Source organism: Zootermopsis nevadensis, unplaced genomic scaffold (genome assembly GCF_977971745.1).
Source record: "Zootermopsis nevadensis isolate Lab colony 2312 unplaced genomic scaffold, Znev_1.0 Znev_ptg000003l, whole genome shotgun sequence".
Classification (NCBI taxonomy): domain Eukaryota; kingdom Metazoa; phylum Arthropoda; class Insecta; order Blattodea; family Termopsidae; genus Zootermopsis; species Zootermopsis nevadensis.
In genome coordinates, this window is record NW_028259135.1 from 13,409,881 (window position 1) to 13,426,780 (window position 16,900).

Below are 16,900 nucleotides of genomic sequence, written 5' to 3' on the forward strand. Positions count from 1 at the left end.
CAAATTTACTTAACCCACCCTTCACCGCTAAAGATCATTTTACAAACTTGAAGAAGATTGTCTTCGATACAATATACCATGCAGTCTGGTAGACACCAACCAAGGTTTCAGATGCACTTACTGCCTCAGTCATCAGGGTAATGCCCAATGATAGAAGTAGCACTGCTGACATTTCAAATTATGAGCTATACTACCTCTTCCCCCAAGCACTTGCATGGCGTATAGTGGGACAGCATTACTTTACTTTTACCAGAATAAATGGTATAATATCCTAGAAGACAGTCATCTTCATACTTACCAGTGTAAGAAAATGAAATATCAATTTTATCCCTGATACTGCAAAGAAACTCCACTTTTAAAAATGACAATGTGAACTAGTTAAAACCAGTTTCACTGCACTCCTACATATCAGGAAAGGTTTCTCAGCAGTTCCTTTAAGAAGTACAAACATTAATCTAAATCAATCAATCGAAAATTCCTTAACTAATATGTACTGGATCATTTATCATAGGTAGAAAAGCTCAGTATTCATAAGCATTTTGGACAGCTGAGATTGTGTAAACTTGAAAGAAAATTGACAGTGGAACCACGGTTCCGGAGAATCTGACGTGAATACGCCTTTGTATTTAAATTATATTTAGGCAATAAATACAATGAAAGGAAGTTTATATATTAGCTTTATTCTAAATATTCCCTTTATACATGCTTTACAATTGAGTAAATAGTTTGATTAAGACATTCCTTATTTAACTTGAATTAGTTACGCTTAAGATGGGTCTGTGGTAGCTGAAATATGTTATAAAATTTGTACAATTTAGAGTATCAACATTTCGTGCAAACACCATATCTATACAAGATTTTGATCTAAGAGTACTATATTGAGGATTTGATATCAACATTAAGCCAAACGTTTCCTCCATAAATGTGACAAAGCTTTGATTTTCCTCCTTTAAATCAATGTTAAAATCTCCTGCCAATATAATGGGTATTGTATTGCGCCTTTATTTGTATAAATAAATGTTTGTAGAACCTAAACCATTTGTGATATGTAAAATCTGAAAACAGATATGGAAAGCTCCAGAGGTAATAAGTATTTCGTACGATATCTCCAGATCCATCTCTTACGGTTTTCGAAAGGCGGGCGCTTAACGCTTAATGTGATGAACAATAATAATAAATAGGAATCCCTTACATCAAACTTTGTTCAATTGTAAAGACCACGATGTCCACCCGCAATGACCAATTTAATCAAAACTAAAATGGAGAGAGTTGAGGGCAGTATCACAGATTTCTTAATAATTCTTATATAAGATAAGTAATTGCGATATTATAAAACGTTTTTAACAGCACAAAATTACCTAGTCCGCGACGCACTTCTTCTACAAGCGATTCACAGCTCAACTTTTTCCACAATAACGAAAGCGGATTGTTGACGGCAGTAATGAAACACAACAATGCCGAGTAAACAGATGACATAACAACTAGTTTCTTAGGTGAAGGAGTAAAGCATTGTTATGCACGCAGCTGACCATTGTCGGTCCATATTTACACATTGTTGGTATGGATCTTATACATTTTCCTAACGCTGTTTTGCCGAATGATCCTTCCGTATAGACGTATTTACGACAAAAATTCGTTTTCATTGCAGGAATTTGTATTCAATATCAGCTTTTGCACAACTGGCAAGAAAAGTGGCCAAGCAACCAGGAAAACATTGAATATCAGAAAGGATGTTGGGAGGGTCTGTTATATTGTGGTGGACCTAATTCTGATTTTTGTATCAGAGCATGGGATTGTTGTTAGATTCTCCTTAAAATCAAGCTTCAAGTATGCTAAGACAATTCTGGAAGGCAATATTAAGTATATTATTGCATTAGTTTTAGATGAGTGCATGTAACAATTATCACAGAATAAAGACATGTACAAAATATAGTGAACAAAAGCATTTCAGAAACTCTGAAGACAATGTACTACATTCATGGCAAAACAACAGACAGTAACACGGTAAAATAGAGCACTAATACTGAATAGATACATGTAGACTAATGTACAACATACAAAAACACAGTAATAAATAGATTACTTAATTTAAAAAAAAATTGGACTGTTTTCACTAATACTTTTTGATCATAATTATGATTGTAGCATTGCTAAATTATAATATACTTTTGCACAGCAGATGAAGTTTGCATTGTTTGAATGATGTTCTCATACAAATTGATAAAGATAACAATGGTTTTAGGAACCAAAATTTGATATGGTTAACTAAATAAAACAAACTGAAATCAGCAGAATCATTCTAGAGAAGTTAGAGTTACTCATCTAGTCTTATTTACCACCCTTCAATGGATCATAACCACAAACTATCTTTGTCCATGATAAACAACATCTTCTGTCTTGTAATTGTTCTTTCAAGTCAAATATACATTTTTCAACCTTTATTTTTTAGAGAGATTAAAACAAGCTATTGTTTCTACAACATTTTTACTGTTATAACTACCTTCTGAATCAATAGTCCAAGTTTTAATGGCACTGCCACAATTTTCAGTAGTTTCTTAATGACTGAAAATATACAATGAGAATATATGTAATGATGCAGAATGCCACAGGATGTAATATGAAGAAATCAGTAAGATAATGTCACATATAAGATTTGAGGTTTTCACAGCGGTGAGTATGAATATTTCTGACTTCTGGGTTGTTGCGCTGCGTAGTCTGGTCAATGTTTACCAACGATGAATCGCCCTGATGACGGAGGCAGTATGACCTCAGAAACGTTGCTAAACATCTACCAGACTACACTGTGCAACAACCCAGAAGACAGAAATCTTCATACTTATCGTCCTGATGATGGAGGCAGTATGACCTCTGAAACGTTGGGTAACATCTACCAGACTACACAGCGCAACAACCCAGAAGACAGATATCTTCATACTCTGATGACGGAGGCAGTATGACCTCCGAAACGTTGGTAAACATCTACCAGACTACACAGCGCAACAACCCAGAAGACAGAAATCTTCATGATGTCATATATTGCACCACTTGGCATGGCATGGAATGGCAGGCTCTGAAATCATCTACAGAATAAGACTACTTAAGACATATTTCCAAAAATAAATTTGACTGAATAAAAAGGAAGATGATTCACATATTCTCATAATGTTCAGAGGAAAAACTTTCCAGACCATTAACTGCCACTGAAGTATATTCATGATTTTATTATAACTTTCTCAAGCATGGGTGTGAAAGGCACTGTTTGCAGATAAACCTTATTGGAACGTCATCATCTGTACTATAAAATCTATAACTTTAATACAAAAGTTCAGTTGTGGGCAGTTCTTTGTTAAATATGATAAATATACCAAAGTTTTGTTTTAAAATTACAAGTTTTAGTGAAACCAGTCCTTAAGAGGGTTCTTAATAAAATCAATGTCACAGCCAGGCTCAAATGTTCTTATAATAAGGCAATAGGTAGTAGTAAAAAGTACAGTAGTTACGTCACAGACAGGGGTGTCATACGCAAGGCATGATAAGAAAACATGTCTCACACATCTTCTCAGTTAATTTCCTGCTACACTTCAGTCTCTCTACCTTCACAAAGCAGATTACAGACTTTAATAAGAATTGTAATTTATGTTCAAAACTGACTGATTCTTGATACCTTAAAACAGTATAATAATAAAAATAACAATAAGGTAGTGCTGTGCGAGATATATAGTTATTCGTCTATTCATAATGACACAGTTCATCTTTGTCACAGGTCTTCAGAAATGGTTGGGAGTCTAAAAATAATACTCTTCATAAATGTCATTACCCATCTTTAGACTTACATCAATGTCCCACAATCTGGGAAAATGTTATACAAATTTACATCACATTGTTTGAGGCAAATTATTTTTAACTGGCAGCTGGGTCAAAAGTAATTGTTGATGAGTGCTGTAATACAGTTTGCCTTATGTAAGTATCGTTAAGAAATATTGCTTATATGAAAATTTAAATCGAATCAATCTTCATATAATTAAACCTGAGGAATGTAGATGAACTGTGACATTAACAGATTATCAATAACATTTTATAAGCAAACTAAATTGAAATTATTTGCATATACTCTTATTACAAAGAATTCAAGGTGCTACTATAACACATGATAATTTTATGTAAGTGTGGATATTATATTTATTTTTACATAAATAATAATATGTAATAGTCTAAATTATGTCTCATGACTCTTAATGTTTAAATTTGTCATTAAATAAGTACAGGTGCAGTATTGCATATAATATTTATTCATTAATTCTAATGAGAAATTAAAAGGAAATTGTTTCACATCCTTCAAAAAAGATGCTACATGGTTTCCCACCCTGACTGCAAGCACCGATAATGACAAACAGATGATATGATTGAACTTTCTATTCAGAACTTTTATGTATATCTGCTTGTGTACAGATACAATAATTTTTAATAGTAGGAGAATGAACCTGCATTCCTTTATCCTTGGAAATGTTCTCATTTAACATCACACGACATAAAATCCTTTCAAGCGTCTATGGGAACTCGTACTAATATTGCCAACACTTATTCAGTACCATTTGGACTCATTGGAAGGGACTCCATTGTACTGCTATTTACAAATAAAGGATTCAACTGTAGTAATATGTAAACTGGGATAGCTCTGTCATTATGGGCTGGGTGAGCTAGATTATCAACAACAATGTTCTTCTTCTTTACTGCATCCAGACTGGCTCTGGGATCCACCTTGACTCCTATCCTATGAATAATTCAGGCACTTTCATGGAGATAAAGTGGCCACAGCATAAAGCTGATCCTCCATCTAGTTCAGAGATTATGAATATGTGAATTATACCTTCACTCCCTCATACATCTTTATGGTACAATTCTTACTTACTACACTACTATTAATGAACGAAAACACTGCCAACATTTTATTTTCTCGTGGATGAAAACACTCAGCTACTACAATAAATATTTACAAGGAACAAAATATGAACACTATATATATGAAGTTATATAATTCCTACATATACACAAGTTTGTGACAAGATTATTACATCAAAGAAATTCAAAGTCAGTACTTGCACTGTATGGAATGGCACAACAGAAGGAGACTGACTTGGGATACACATTTTGAACAATGGGTGCAAATGGAAAAATTCAGCAAAATAAGAATCTACAAAATACTTGCAGAAATTTAAATTACATTGTTTCTTGTGGTAATGCAGACATTTAAGAAAAGCATCCAGGTTAGTTAAAGGAAACATTTATGTTCAGGATTGTCAATCCTAACACATGGCAATAACTTGATGTTAGTGACATGGATTCTCCATACAGGAATCTAGAAAATCCAAATAATAATTATAAAACAACAACAAATCACTACAAGTTATAAATCTGATGCAATTTTACAGAAATGCACTTTCAATGCATTATAAATTTCTTTAAATAACATTTGATGTTTCCAAGTACAAAAGGGACTATTGGTTCCAGAACTAAACGTATGAACTATGTCCACGTTTTATCATATTTGCCCATTATAATAAGCACCCAAATTTGAAAAAGTTAAATAGAGAAAAAAAAGTCTTGCATGTCAGCATGTAATAACATAGGACTTTCCCACATTAAGTTACCTGTTCTTTGTGATGTGTGTCTGGTAACAAAGTAATATAATCAAATCATACAAGCCTTTATCAGTAAGAAAATATTAGATTTACAAGAGTAATCACAAAGAGCATTGGCAGCCCTACACAATACAATAACAGTTTGTGGAAAATTATTGCAGTATCACATTGACAAAATTCCCATCTCATTATAAATATATACCTAAAGTATCATGAGTCAATTAAACCTACAATTATATAAAAGGATCTTATATATAAAATATGTCACTTTTGAACTTTTCATAAATACTAGAGTAGCACAACAATGTTGGAAAGTAAATCTGGCCATATGTGCAACATATCATTATGACAATCTCATTTACCAGTGACCACTGAGAGAGTTCATATAATGTAATATTTTGACTGCTTTTCTCATTTTATGTCTGCTGAATCTTTACATTTATTAACCACTTTAATTGAATATTACCCAAGAAACACACACAAAAAAGGACATTTCAAACTCATGCTGCAAATACCATTTACTACAATGCTTATGGCAAGAAAAATGTTAAGAGTAGGCCTACGTTAAACTACTTATTATTTTGTGTCTTTTGGTAAAACACACCTTTTAAAGCCTGGTTCACAACAGGAGCATAGACTTCAGCAACATAATATCTCTCATGTGTTACCTTGAAAGATATGACCTATGCAGTCCTACCACACTTCCATATAAATACGGTCCAATTACTTTAGTTTCATGTGCCTTGAATTAGCATTTAACCAAAAAATAATTTCAAGTTTTACTTGTGCAGAACTTTAAATATCAATATAATTTAACATAGTGGTCAACTTCAAAATTTACAGTGAAGAATTACCATCTCAGGACATTTGAAGTGAGGCCTACCTTCATGCAAGAAACAGAACGACCAACATCACAGCTGACAATGTGGCACCATTATTTTCAAGGAAAGTCATCACCAAAGTTATAAGTACATACAGCTGCAAATGTAATATCATGGTACATTGTATTACAAGTTGAAACATTTAGTAGGGTTTGTTTTCATTGTGATATCAATTTAAAAAGCCATAAAAATGGAGAAGTTACCCAATAGTGATGCTATATGTATAAATAACGTGGAAGAAGTTCCTGCAAATAAAAAGATGTGACATGGTAAATTTCAACTTTACATATGCACATGATGATGAGATATGAAAACAGAAATTTTACTGTACTTTAATTTAGCACATATCAGCAGAAAATTTCAAAATTTCTTTCCCATCATAAATCAGGCTCTGAAAATATAATGAACTCATGAAATAACAATTTACACTTTACCAATGTAAGGGATCAGTGGAAAAAAGAAAAACTCTTTAATATTGATCACATTTACCTATGGCAAAATTGCTAACACAGGTAACTAAAATCATGGGAATACAAACAAGCAGGCACCTATGTCATAGTTTAACAACTACTTAAAACATATCCTTCAGCTCCTAAATTTACCCTTCATATTTATTTAGAAGAAGTTGACTGCACAGTACTGGTGTGCAAGATCATTTTCACTGAATAGAACAAATGGTTGATTTTCCTTTCCGTTTGTCCATTGCAGCTGCTCGCCGTCTAATGCCTTCAAGATATACTTCACGGTTGAAGAGACCAGCTGCGAGCGGAATTCTGCATCATACCATAACAAGAATATATTTGACTTAAAAATGTAAGAACTATTTAATCCTTTGAAGTATGAATTCATATTCAATATGGATCAGCACAGCAGTTCTTTGGTACATATATATATCAAAACAAAACCGTCATATGCAACCAGTTTTAAATGTAATATCTAAATCAAATCATGCTGTTTCTTCTCCTTTTTCTCTTTTTTGTACAGCAGGTAAGCCCAGTACCTCATGATTTTTCCACATCCAATGATTAAAGTGCCTTGTATATGTGCTGGAGCATACACAATGTTATTTAAAACTGAATGCAGCCATGACAGATTTTCTGTTTATGGCAATGGAATACAGGTTCACTGATATGGCTGTAACATTTTTCTGTACAGTAAAGTAACAATGGTATCTTTTCTACTCATAAAAGTGTTAGTTGAGAACTACTGGACCAGCATATTGAATACGTTGCTACAACAGATTAAAAAATTAAAGCTACTCTAAAATAAATTTTTAAAATTACTACTAAGCTTCAGTCCAATTGGTAATTTACCTGTGGGTGAACATGAATGACATTTACTTTCAGCACAATGATTTTTGTCACTTAAAAATTCCAAAGAAGCTGCAAATCTTGAAATCCATACGGTTGACATAAGTGACTTAAAGGAAAGGTGATTTGTTGTCAAGTACTCTACATAAACTTCTAGGCAAATTCTGCAATTTTCATTTTTTCAATATATTAAAACAAAACAACAGCAATATGAATGTTTAAATACAGGAAGAAGTCTTTCTTAAATGATTCCTAACTAGCAAATTTTTATATTAAAAAGCTCATAAGGTACCCACGTGTCTACTCCCGGACGCACAGTACTGCGATACAGGCCCCACACAGGCTTATGGTCTGATGTGCATATGGAGGGTACAGATGTATACATTAGACATTCTAGAAGCCCCACGCTGGTACTGCCAGACAAATCACGGCGATGGGATAAACCCTTTGACTTGAATAGTATGCGGTCAGTATAGGCAGGGGCACGTTGCTTATGCGAGGTGTCAAACCGCTGGGTCCCAGGATCATATTTATAAGTAGGTGGAAAAGTGATAGGACCTTCTTCAAAGTCCCGGAATATTGAGCCTGGAAACAGTATTCATTTCAGAATTTTGTAATCTAACTGCTATTATTTTGTGTTTCTGTAGTTTTACAAACCTAATTTACTATGATTATTATTAACTGACTATTAGTTTATTTAACAACACTTTTTCACCTGACTACATTATACTGCATCAAACTGTGGGATAACTGTGAGTGATGAATTGGACAGAATGCAGAAAGACGTGAGAATGGCCTACTGCAGACTATCAGTAGAGAATGGTGACAGTGTTTTGCCACAGTGAAGCACATACGAGTGGACCTGGCATGTTTAAAATTAGCTGAACAAGTTCCAACAATAAAGAACAATCAGGGCACAGGTCCAAATCCATAACTACAGGGAACACTGAATAAGTCTACAAGCTGATTCTTGACAACAGAAAGATGACTATCGATGAAGTGGCAAATTATTTGTATATCAGTTATGGTTCTACAGGACAATTTTCCACATCACTATTTTTAAAATAAGTGCCAAGGCAACACTCTAACACTATAGAAACACCAGGGGGCCGCCCTGGACCAGCCCAGGTCAACTACAGCCTGGCCTGAAATATATTTGATTTGTATAAAATGTGTTAAATGACTGTTCTAGCTTGTATATAATTAATTTTTTAATAAATAATTAGAAATTAACTGCATTATTAATTAAATTTAATCATACTTTAGAACCAGCAATAAAAAGTGCATAATAGAAGAGAGATAACTGGGCCACAGATTCAAATTATCTCCACCACTTATCTTACTTGAGCCACCACTGGGTTAACATAACACAATAACTCAAGGAAACAGCTAGCAAGTACTGTTAGCTTTTATTTGTTCCTGTCTACCTTCAATGCGGCTGTTACGCAATTGGTCACTCTGAAGAGTAAGAGGATGAGGCACAGGAAATCTCTGCTCTGCTACCCACTGAACCACTTCATCTCGAGGTTGTAATAACCGGAAGTTAAGGTCACCACACCAGAATACACAGTCAAAATTCTGTGTCACATCTACAAAAAAATGGGCAACATTAATGAAACATTTGGAATTTATCTTCCCTCAGGAATCCTTGGACTCCTGCTCTATTGCATAAGTATTCCTTTTTCTGTACGGTTAATTTAATTTATATTCATCTGCAACAAATGAAGGAACTTGCACAGGGCCACTAACCAAAACTGGAATGTAACACATCCTTTTTGTAAAAATGAATCAAATCTCAAATTTGAATTGCATACTTCAGACTGTTCAAAAAGCCAAATAAATATCTGTGGAACAGGACTCCTGGAATAGATCATTCAGGAATTTATTCATAATCGTTATAATGATTCCTCTTGAACTGGTTATTTTTTTAAAACATTTTAGTTCTCCTACAATTCTGTAATCATCATAATACCATGGTATTCTTCTACTAAAGATTCTTAAGTGTTCCTTCATCCTTCTTCAAATTACCTCAAGTTCATATCTCTCTTGGATACTTGTATTAATCTATTCCATGAAAGGGCCGAAACCATTTCAACCCATGATTGCCTGAGAGTATAAGGACATCATTTCCAATGTATAAGATAGAACTATATAACTGACACTATGGTGGCATGGGACTACAAGTTGAAGGCTCAACACCTCATAGCAACAAATCCCACAACTAGATACAATTTGAAACTAGTGTTATCTATCTCTCTTCATAATGTGGCTCCCTTAGATCAATCTCAAAAGTGAAACAAATTTCAGGAAGTGTCAGAAGCCATTCAAAATATGACACAGAAAGTGAACAACATCCCAAAAGAAAAGTATCAGAACTGCTTCAGCAGGGCACAGGACTGCAGGAAAAAAAAAATCACTAAAGAGACATGATTTATGCTTTCACACTGCCCTGCCGCAAAAATGAAGAATCCTATAATTTTTAATTCTATACTCCATTCTCATATAATACAAAAATACATTTATTTTATTCTTTCTCAATGTGAAATTACATAGTCTTGTAGGTGGTTACTGGTGTTTCTCCAAAATGTCAGTAACCAACTATCAAACTACTCAGCATCCTAATATCTCATTGTAAAAGTGGTTTTCATGAAAGTCTTCAAACAGATATATATATATACAAAAACAGGAAGACTGCCTGGCAACTATGGTGGTAAAAACTGAGTTTAAGGCTATATACAATAATAAGATCCACAGTCAGTCTTTTTACTTGAATAGAAGACCTTACATATTGTATTTAAAATCAACAATTACAAAATATAAGGAACCATACCCTTGCTCTTGTGACGGACAGGCAGCTGCTTAGGTAAGTCAAGAGATCGAACAATCCTCCTGACATCCTGAATCCTTTCTTTCACTTTATCAAGATGAGCAGTGAGATGTGCAGTGATAAATAGGTAGGATGTGCCAAAAACCATGAATCCAATAGCTACTGCACCTTTGGTCTTGAAGGCAGTTCCAGGTCTTACACTGAAGCTTGAATCTTCAGCCACTGCACAACACAACGTAAATGTAACTATAATGTAACAACACAATGCAAGGATATGAAGGCTGTTTACCAATATTTGTAACATAGTTGTTCACAGTGATGAGCTGTTGGCCCCTGCCTTACTGCTAAATTGAAAGACCACTCCTTTGTCAGCTGTACAGAACTGCTTATACAGTATACTTCACATCTATCCTCCATGAACAGAGACCTCTCAACTTCTTCATGCATTTGTTACTTATCAGTGTTAACATTATCCTTATGCTATACTGAACTGACATAGATGGCCTACCTGATACAGGAGTCTTCTTTTGTTTGAAATCCTGTCAGTGATCATACTTTCAGTGTTAAGGCATATTCTGCATCATTCTATAAAGTTCACAATTAAGGCTATTTGTATTTTTTTCATAATTCATTCATTTCACTTTTGCAAACAAAAGAAGAAATTTTCAACATTCATGTTGCCACTACAGATGAGAAAGACAATTACAAAATTCATGTCAAGTATTTTATTAGTAAGGGGTCTCTTCCCTTCTGATTTATGCTCATGTGGCTCATTTATATTTTCCTTTTAACAGTCCACAACTATTACTTATGTAGCAACCTTCATTACATGTGGGCAAGAGTGTTGAAAGAATATATTCCATGGTACGACTTATCACTTTCCTGAATATGTAAGTGCATGTGCTCACACACACAAAACATAACCACACTTTCAGTGATTATCTAGACTGAGGGAAACTGTCTTTTCTCTATGGTAAAATGTTTGAGTTTGCTGTTTGTAGAGGTCAAAGATAGCTAACCTGAACAGAACCAGAGCAGGTCCCTGCGAATGAAGATAGCTAGATGAATTGTTCCCAGAGTGGCTGAGTGCAGAAGCAGGTGTGATGGGCCCACTGTCTCCTGGATGCTCACCTCCCACTCAAATCGTTCTGAGAAGCTCTCCTGAGTGCCAACAGCAATTACATCTGGCACATGTTCTAGGTCATCAGGCAACATAAAGTCATTAAGCTGTGGTGGTGGAGTCTGTCAATAAGAAGTATGATAATTAATTTTCATCCTCCACAAGTGTACAGGGTCTTTATAAAAAGATGTTTCAGTTTTAATTGCTTATAATTACCTAACTACATAATAAACATCACTGTATTTGGTGTCTCTGAGTTCAGTAGTCATGGGAGATTTATAATCATGTAAAACATTTTCAATATGTACACCATCATCATCCAGCACCATTTACAGCAAACATAAAAATTTTTGTACAACTGCACGTTCTCCCAAAACTACTGAAATCAGAGACACCAAATACAGTTATGTTTTGTATATAGTTAGGTAATTTTACACAATTAAAACTGACATGTCTTTTCAGAAAAACCCTTTACTTGATGGATGTGATCAAAATAAATGTGTGTATGCATGAGGTACTGCTTTTTCCCAACAGAAGTACATCACTACATGAAACAGTGAGTCATCTAATTAATGTAGCCTTAAATGCTTTTACCTGAATGAGGATAGACCAAATGCATAAGTCTAATGTGGGAAGTGAGGGTGATGAAAACCCTACACAAAACATTAGTATTGAGGCCTGGATGCAAACATGATTAAATGGACCAACACCAAAAGCACAGTTCTTTAGTGGCTATCCCTACCAAAACTGCCAAAAACAGTGTATGCCTCCCCCCCTCCCCCATAAAAAGAGAGAGATGAGAGCAAACACAGTCCAGAATAAGGGTTATATTGCTCAAGTCTTTTAACTTTTGCATTAGTAAGTTACAATATTTCTTATGTTATTTAAGGCACTACACTTTTTATTGACATTAAAGTATACCTCCATAAAATTACTACTTCTCTGATAGTTGAACCCAAAAGTTCAACACTGCTAATACTGCCTGCCACTGCAAAAGATCTAAAGCCAGTTCCACCCACCTCTGATCCTCGCAAGTAGCAGGATTTTAAGTCCAGTATAAAAGAATCATAAAAACACTCTTAGAGTTATTATTATTAAGCAACAAATTGACCTTCTGAACAAAACTTGCATATTCTATTACTTAATACTAGTCTTTGAAATGGACTGGAATTTCATTCCATATCTCTTTCAGCAGTCATGACTTCTTTTCAGACTGACAAACAATGGGCTTAAATGAAATCACAAAAACTGTTTGCAAAAATTCATAATTTGGAATAACATTTCACATTTTACGAATATATACATAATCAGATAAATATAATAAAGAGAAACTGATGTTATCTGTAATGTTCTGCCACAAACCTGACCATTCATATTCCAAGTACCCACAAAGATCCGTAGTTCTCGCTGTGGAAGAGTCCGTTCCAGTTCTTCTAAACCTAACAGAGATGTAACAGCAATGCGACCATGCAGAAAATTCCTGAAATCAATAGTTCATCTATATATGTATTTCTGCTGGACACAACTGACCACTATAATGAACCACGGATTACAGAGTAGGATACACAGTTGGTTTGACATTCTGAGGTAGCCAGAAAGTATGATGAATCTATCCTCCTCAAAAATTTAAATTACCTAGTGAGGATCCTTCTTCAATAGCCTTCCTGCCCTCCATTGAAACCCTCTACAATCTTATTAGCAGGGTAATATCTAAATACCTCACAACAGTAGGGCTTCTGCAAAGGAAAATTTCCATCTTATCCAGCCTTTAGAACACTGGGTGTATACAGCATACTCTACAAGTTGAGGACAGTTTTCATTGGATAAACTGGCCATACTATTGAAAGCATGGTGAAGGAGCACAATCACCAAATCTGGCTCTATCATGTGAAGAATTCAGCCATGGCTGAACATAGTATCAACCAGAGCCATCAAAACGTCTTACATGACAACAGTATCTTGGTCAAGAAACCCAGACACATGGATAGGATTATCAGGGAAGCAACACAGATCAAGCTTCATTCTAACAACATTAATAGAGAGGAGGGGTTCTCCCTGGACAGGGCATGTAGTCCTCTTATTCACACTCCAAATGAAAAGAACATGCTCTCTATGAAGAAGACGCAACAGAAGCATAAGAATCATTGTGAAAAATACTGGTACATGAAATCCACTGTTTGCACCTAAGGAATGCATCATTTTTAATATAGAAGAATATACTGGGAAGAGATTTTGTCGTATAATGTTACATAATGCAATATGATAGCAATCAACTGAATGAAGAAAATGAGAAAACTAAATCCAAAATACTTGTATGAATATGATCAATACCATGGATGTGAAAGATCTAATTATACATTTATATAGCTGCATTCATAAAATTCTGTTTTATTGGTTCTGTCAGGGCGGATACAAAAGTATTTATACCTATTTCTGGCCTTTGTTGTGGGAATGAGATGTAGAACTTGTGCAGCAAGCAGAGAGTGCCGAGCCAAGCTATCCATGGATGCAACAATGCCACAAATAGCACCATTCTCAGAACCAAGGTTCCCATGGCTGCCTCTGAAAGGTACAGACACCCTCCCATCCTTTCCATTCCGATGTGGAGGCAACATGGTATCATGAGAAGATGACCTCTTCTTGTAGCCTCGAATGGGATCTGGAGCACTTTGGCTAGAGTCAGGAGACGAGTGACGAAGAGAAGGTGAAGGGTAAGAAGACGAGGAAAGTAGGAGGTTGTCAGCTGAGCGGCGATGCGATAGCAAACGACTCCGAAGTTGAGCTTGTGATGGTGTCTGCATTGGGGGAGTTGACTCACATGAAGATACTTCACTTGGTGAAGGAGAGTGTGATATTCTCAGGGAAGGCTGTCTCGAAACAGGCACACTTCGAGAACAAATCTCCTGCTGATGTGATTCAGTGCCTACTTCCCTTGAACAAGCAGCAGACAATGTTCTCTCATCAACAGATGAGGCTTTACCTACATTTTGCATTTTTATGTTCATGTCTTCTGTATCACAAAATGCAGCTGCTGGTATACTTTGATCATTCTGATTGCTCCTCTCTGTATTATTACTGCGATGGTAATTAGAACTATGTTGATGATTCAAAGATCTAGAACTCTCTGTCATAGCACAACAGAGGGACAATTTAGTACTATTGCTAAAATCTCTTGGTGATCCCAAGCGACGAATCTCTTGTTCTTCCCTTGAACCATCTTTGTTTTGACTGTCTTCTGATTTAGCTGTGCTACTGTTTTTCTTAACTGGTGATACAATGGTACTAGAATCATCTTTCTTATCTTTCTGTGTTATGGACAAGTTACTCTGAATATTATCTTGCAAGCTCAATTCTTCTGATTCAGCTGAAAGGCAACCAACCTTGGTCTTCTTTTGCATTAAGCTACACAATGACTTCTTCTTTGGTTTTAGCTTTGAACAGTGATCCTGGACATCTATTACATCTTCATCGGACATTTCCATCTTCAGATTCTACTTATTAATATAACAGTAACAAGCATTTTACACTGATGTAGCAAAAATATTATATAACCTTAAAACAATCTGAAATAACCTATAAATTTATTTACTAATTTTTATATTTAATTATAGTGAAGATGCTACAACGCAGAAGTATAAGCAGTACTAGTTTCTAAAACCAAGAAACTAAGCGTACGGAAATAAATTAAATTCTATTACTATTTTTTTGACAGCATCACCATGAAGTACTACCCAGCAAGGCGCCATTATACTCGTTTCACGGGACATTAAATTCCTGAGGGTTGACCACGCTGAATACCCGTTCGCTTGTGGAAGGGGAGGATTCGTATGCGAAAGGTGGGTATATCATGTTCTAAAATGCAGATTAAGCAACACTTGCCCAAATAAACAATTGTTGTGGATGTTTACCATTAAATTTAACAACTTAATTCTTTTGTCTGCCTGCTCACAAAAATATTAACTTCCTCTGCCTGCATGCCTTCGAACTCAAAATCAAAATGTCCCTCCAACACTATGATGAAAGATGTTTTAATATATTTCCATCGCTCGGTGGCAGAGGGATCAATAAGTAGGTTTTTAATGGTTCGTATGCATATAGCTGATGTAGAACGAACTTAATTTTTATGTCCTGGCTAATAATAAGTTGACTAAGGACTTCAATAACTTGTATTGATTAAAATGTTCATTTTTAACATAATTTATTGCTGGTTTACAGAGCTGTTGATGTAAAGTACTTTTGATAGTCAGTGCATTAGAGGCATATTAAGAGATTATAATCTGAGTTGTGTGGGGAAATAGAGGTATTATTCATTTTCAATTGAATACCAACTATACTGTGGTAGTTAATGATAACTCTGCTTACTGTCCATGACTTTTTTTTCCACACACACACACACACACACACACATATATATATATATATATATATATATATATATATATATATATATATACACATACATACATACACACACACACAAACAAACACGCACGCGCGACCAAGGCGGCTTACAAATGTAGAGTATCCCGACCTACAAACATTTCTGAACTAAGTTTTCTCCCAACAATACCATGGCAATGTACAGTGCTTGAAATTGGCTGATCTCATAAAATTTAATAGGATTCTTTTCAAATACAAAATAAAATTACATTGTATGTTGTATAATAAAGTTCTAAATACTCGGTGGCCCTGATTACATAACATTCTTTAATGCTGCACAACTCAGCCACTGATACTGTCACGAAAATGAACTTATTATTAATTTATGTTTTACACTTAATGGTTTATATGAACGTGGCATCTATGCCACAATATGTTTAATGGATCTATATCTGTAATGTTCACACATGTATATTTATGTACCCTGACCCTAAAACACAAAACATGGTTGATACATAATGAAACCTACGGTTACTGTGGAATTTTGAGTTACTAGTGAAGTTAGAGACTTTAGAGTACAAGTGCTATATAAAATATGACCTGTGGCTTATAATGTAGCACTTTGTAGTGGGGAGGGGTGCTGGCATGTTTAACCACACATTTTGATAGTAGTACAGATGGTTTATACAGTATGACATTCTTTTGCCACTTACCATGAACAAATTGTGTTCATTCCAGAACAG

At 34.9% G+C, this 16,900-nt stretch overlaps 1 protein-coding gene across 1 annotated transcript; it reads right to left on the reverse strand.

Moving 5' to 3' along the window:
• Nucleotides 1–4,933: 4,933 nt before the first annotated feature.
• Nucleotides 4,934–15,663, reverse strand: INPP5E (Inositol-3-phosphate synthase). The gene is made up of 7 exons (XM_022059471.2): nt 14,205–15,663; nt 13,140–13,257; nt 11,677–11,899; nt 10,661–10,879; nt 9,258–9,419; nt 8,127–8,415; nt 4,934–7,293 (listed from the first exon to the last, which is right to left on the reverse strand). The coding sequence occupies exons 1-7, from the start codon at nt 15,257–15,259 to the stop codon at nt 7,179–7,181; spliced, it is 2,181 nt and encodes a 726-aa protein (XP_021915163.2). The 5' UTR covers nt 15,260–15,663; the 3' UTR covers nt 4,934–7,178.
• Nucleotides 15,664–16,900: the final 1,237 nt, after the last annotated feature.

Coding starts and splice junctions, on each gene's coding strand:
- INPP5E (XM_022059471.2), bottom strand. CDS start 15,259: ATGGAAATGTCCGATGAAGATGTAATAGATGTCCAGGATCACTGTTCA. Junction 11,900..13,139: donor CTTGGAATATGAATGGTCAG/GTTTGTGGCAGA, acceptor TCTTATTGACAG/ACTCCACCACCACAGCTTAA. Junction 8,416..9,257: donor GCGTAACAGCCGCATTGAAG/GTAGACAGGAAC, acceptor TACTGTTTCCAG/GCTCAATATTCCGGGACTTT.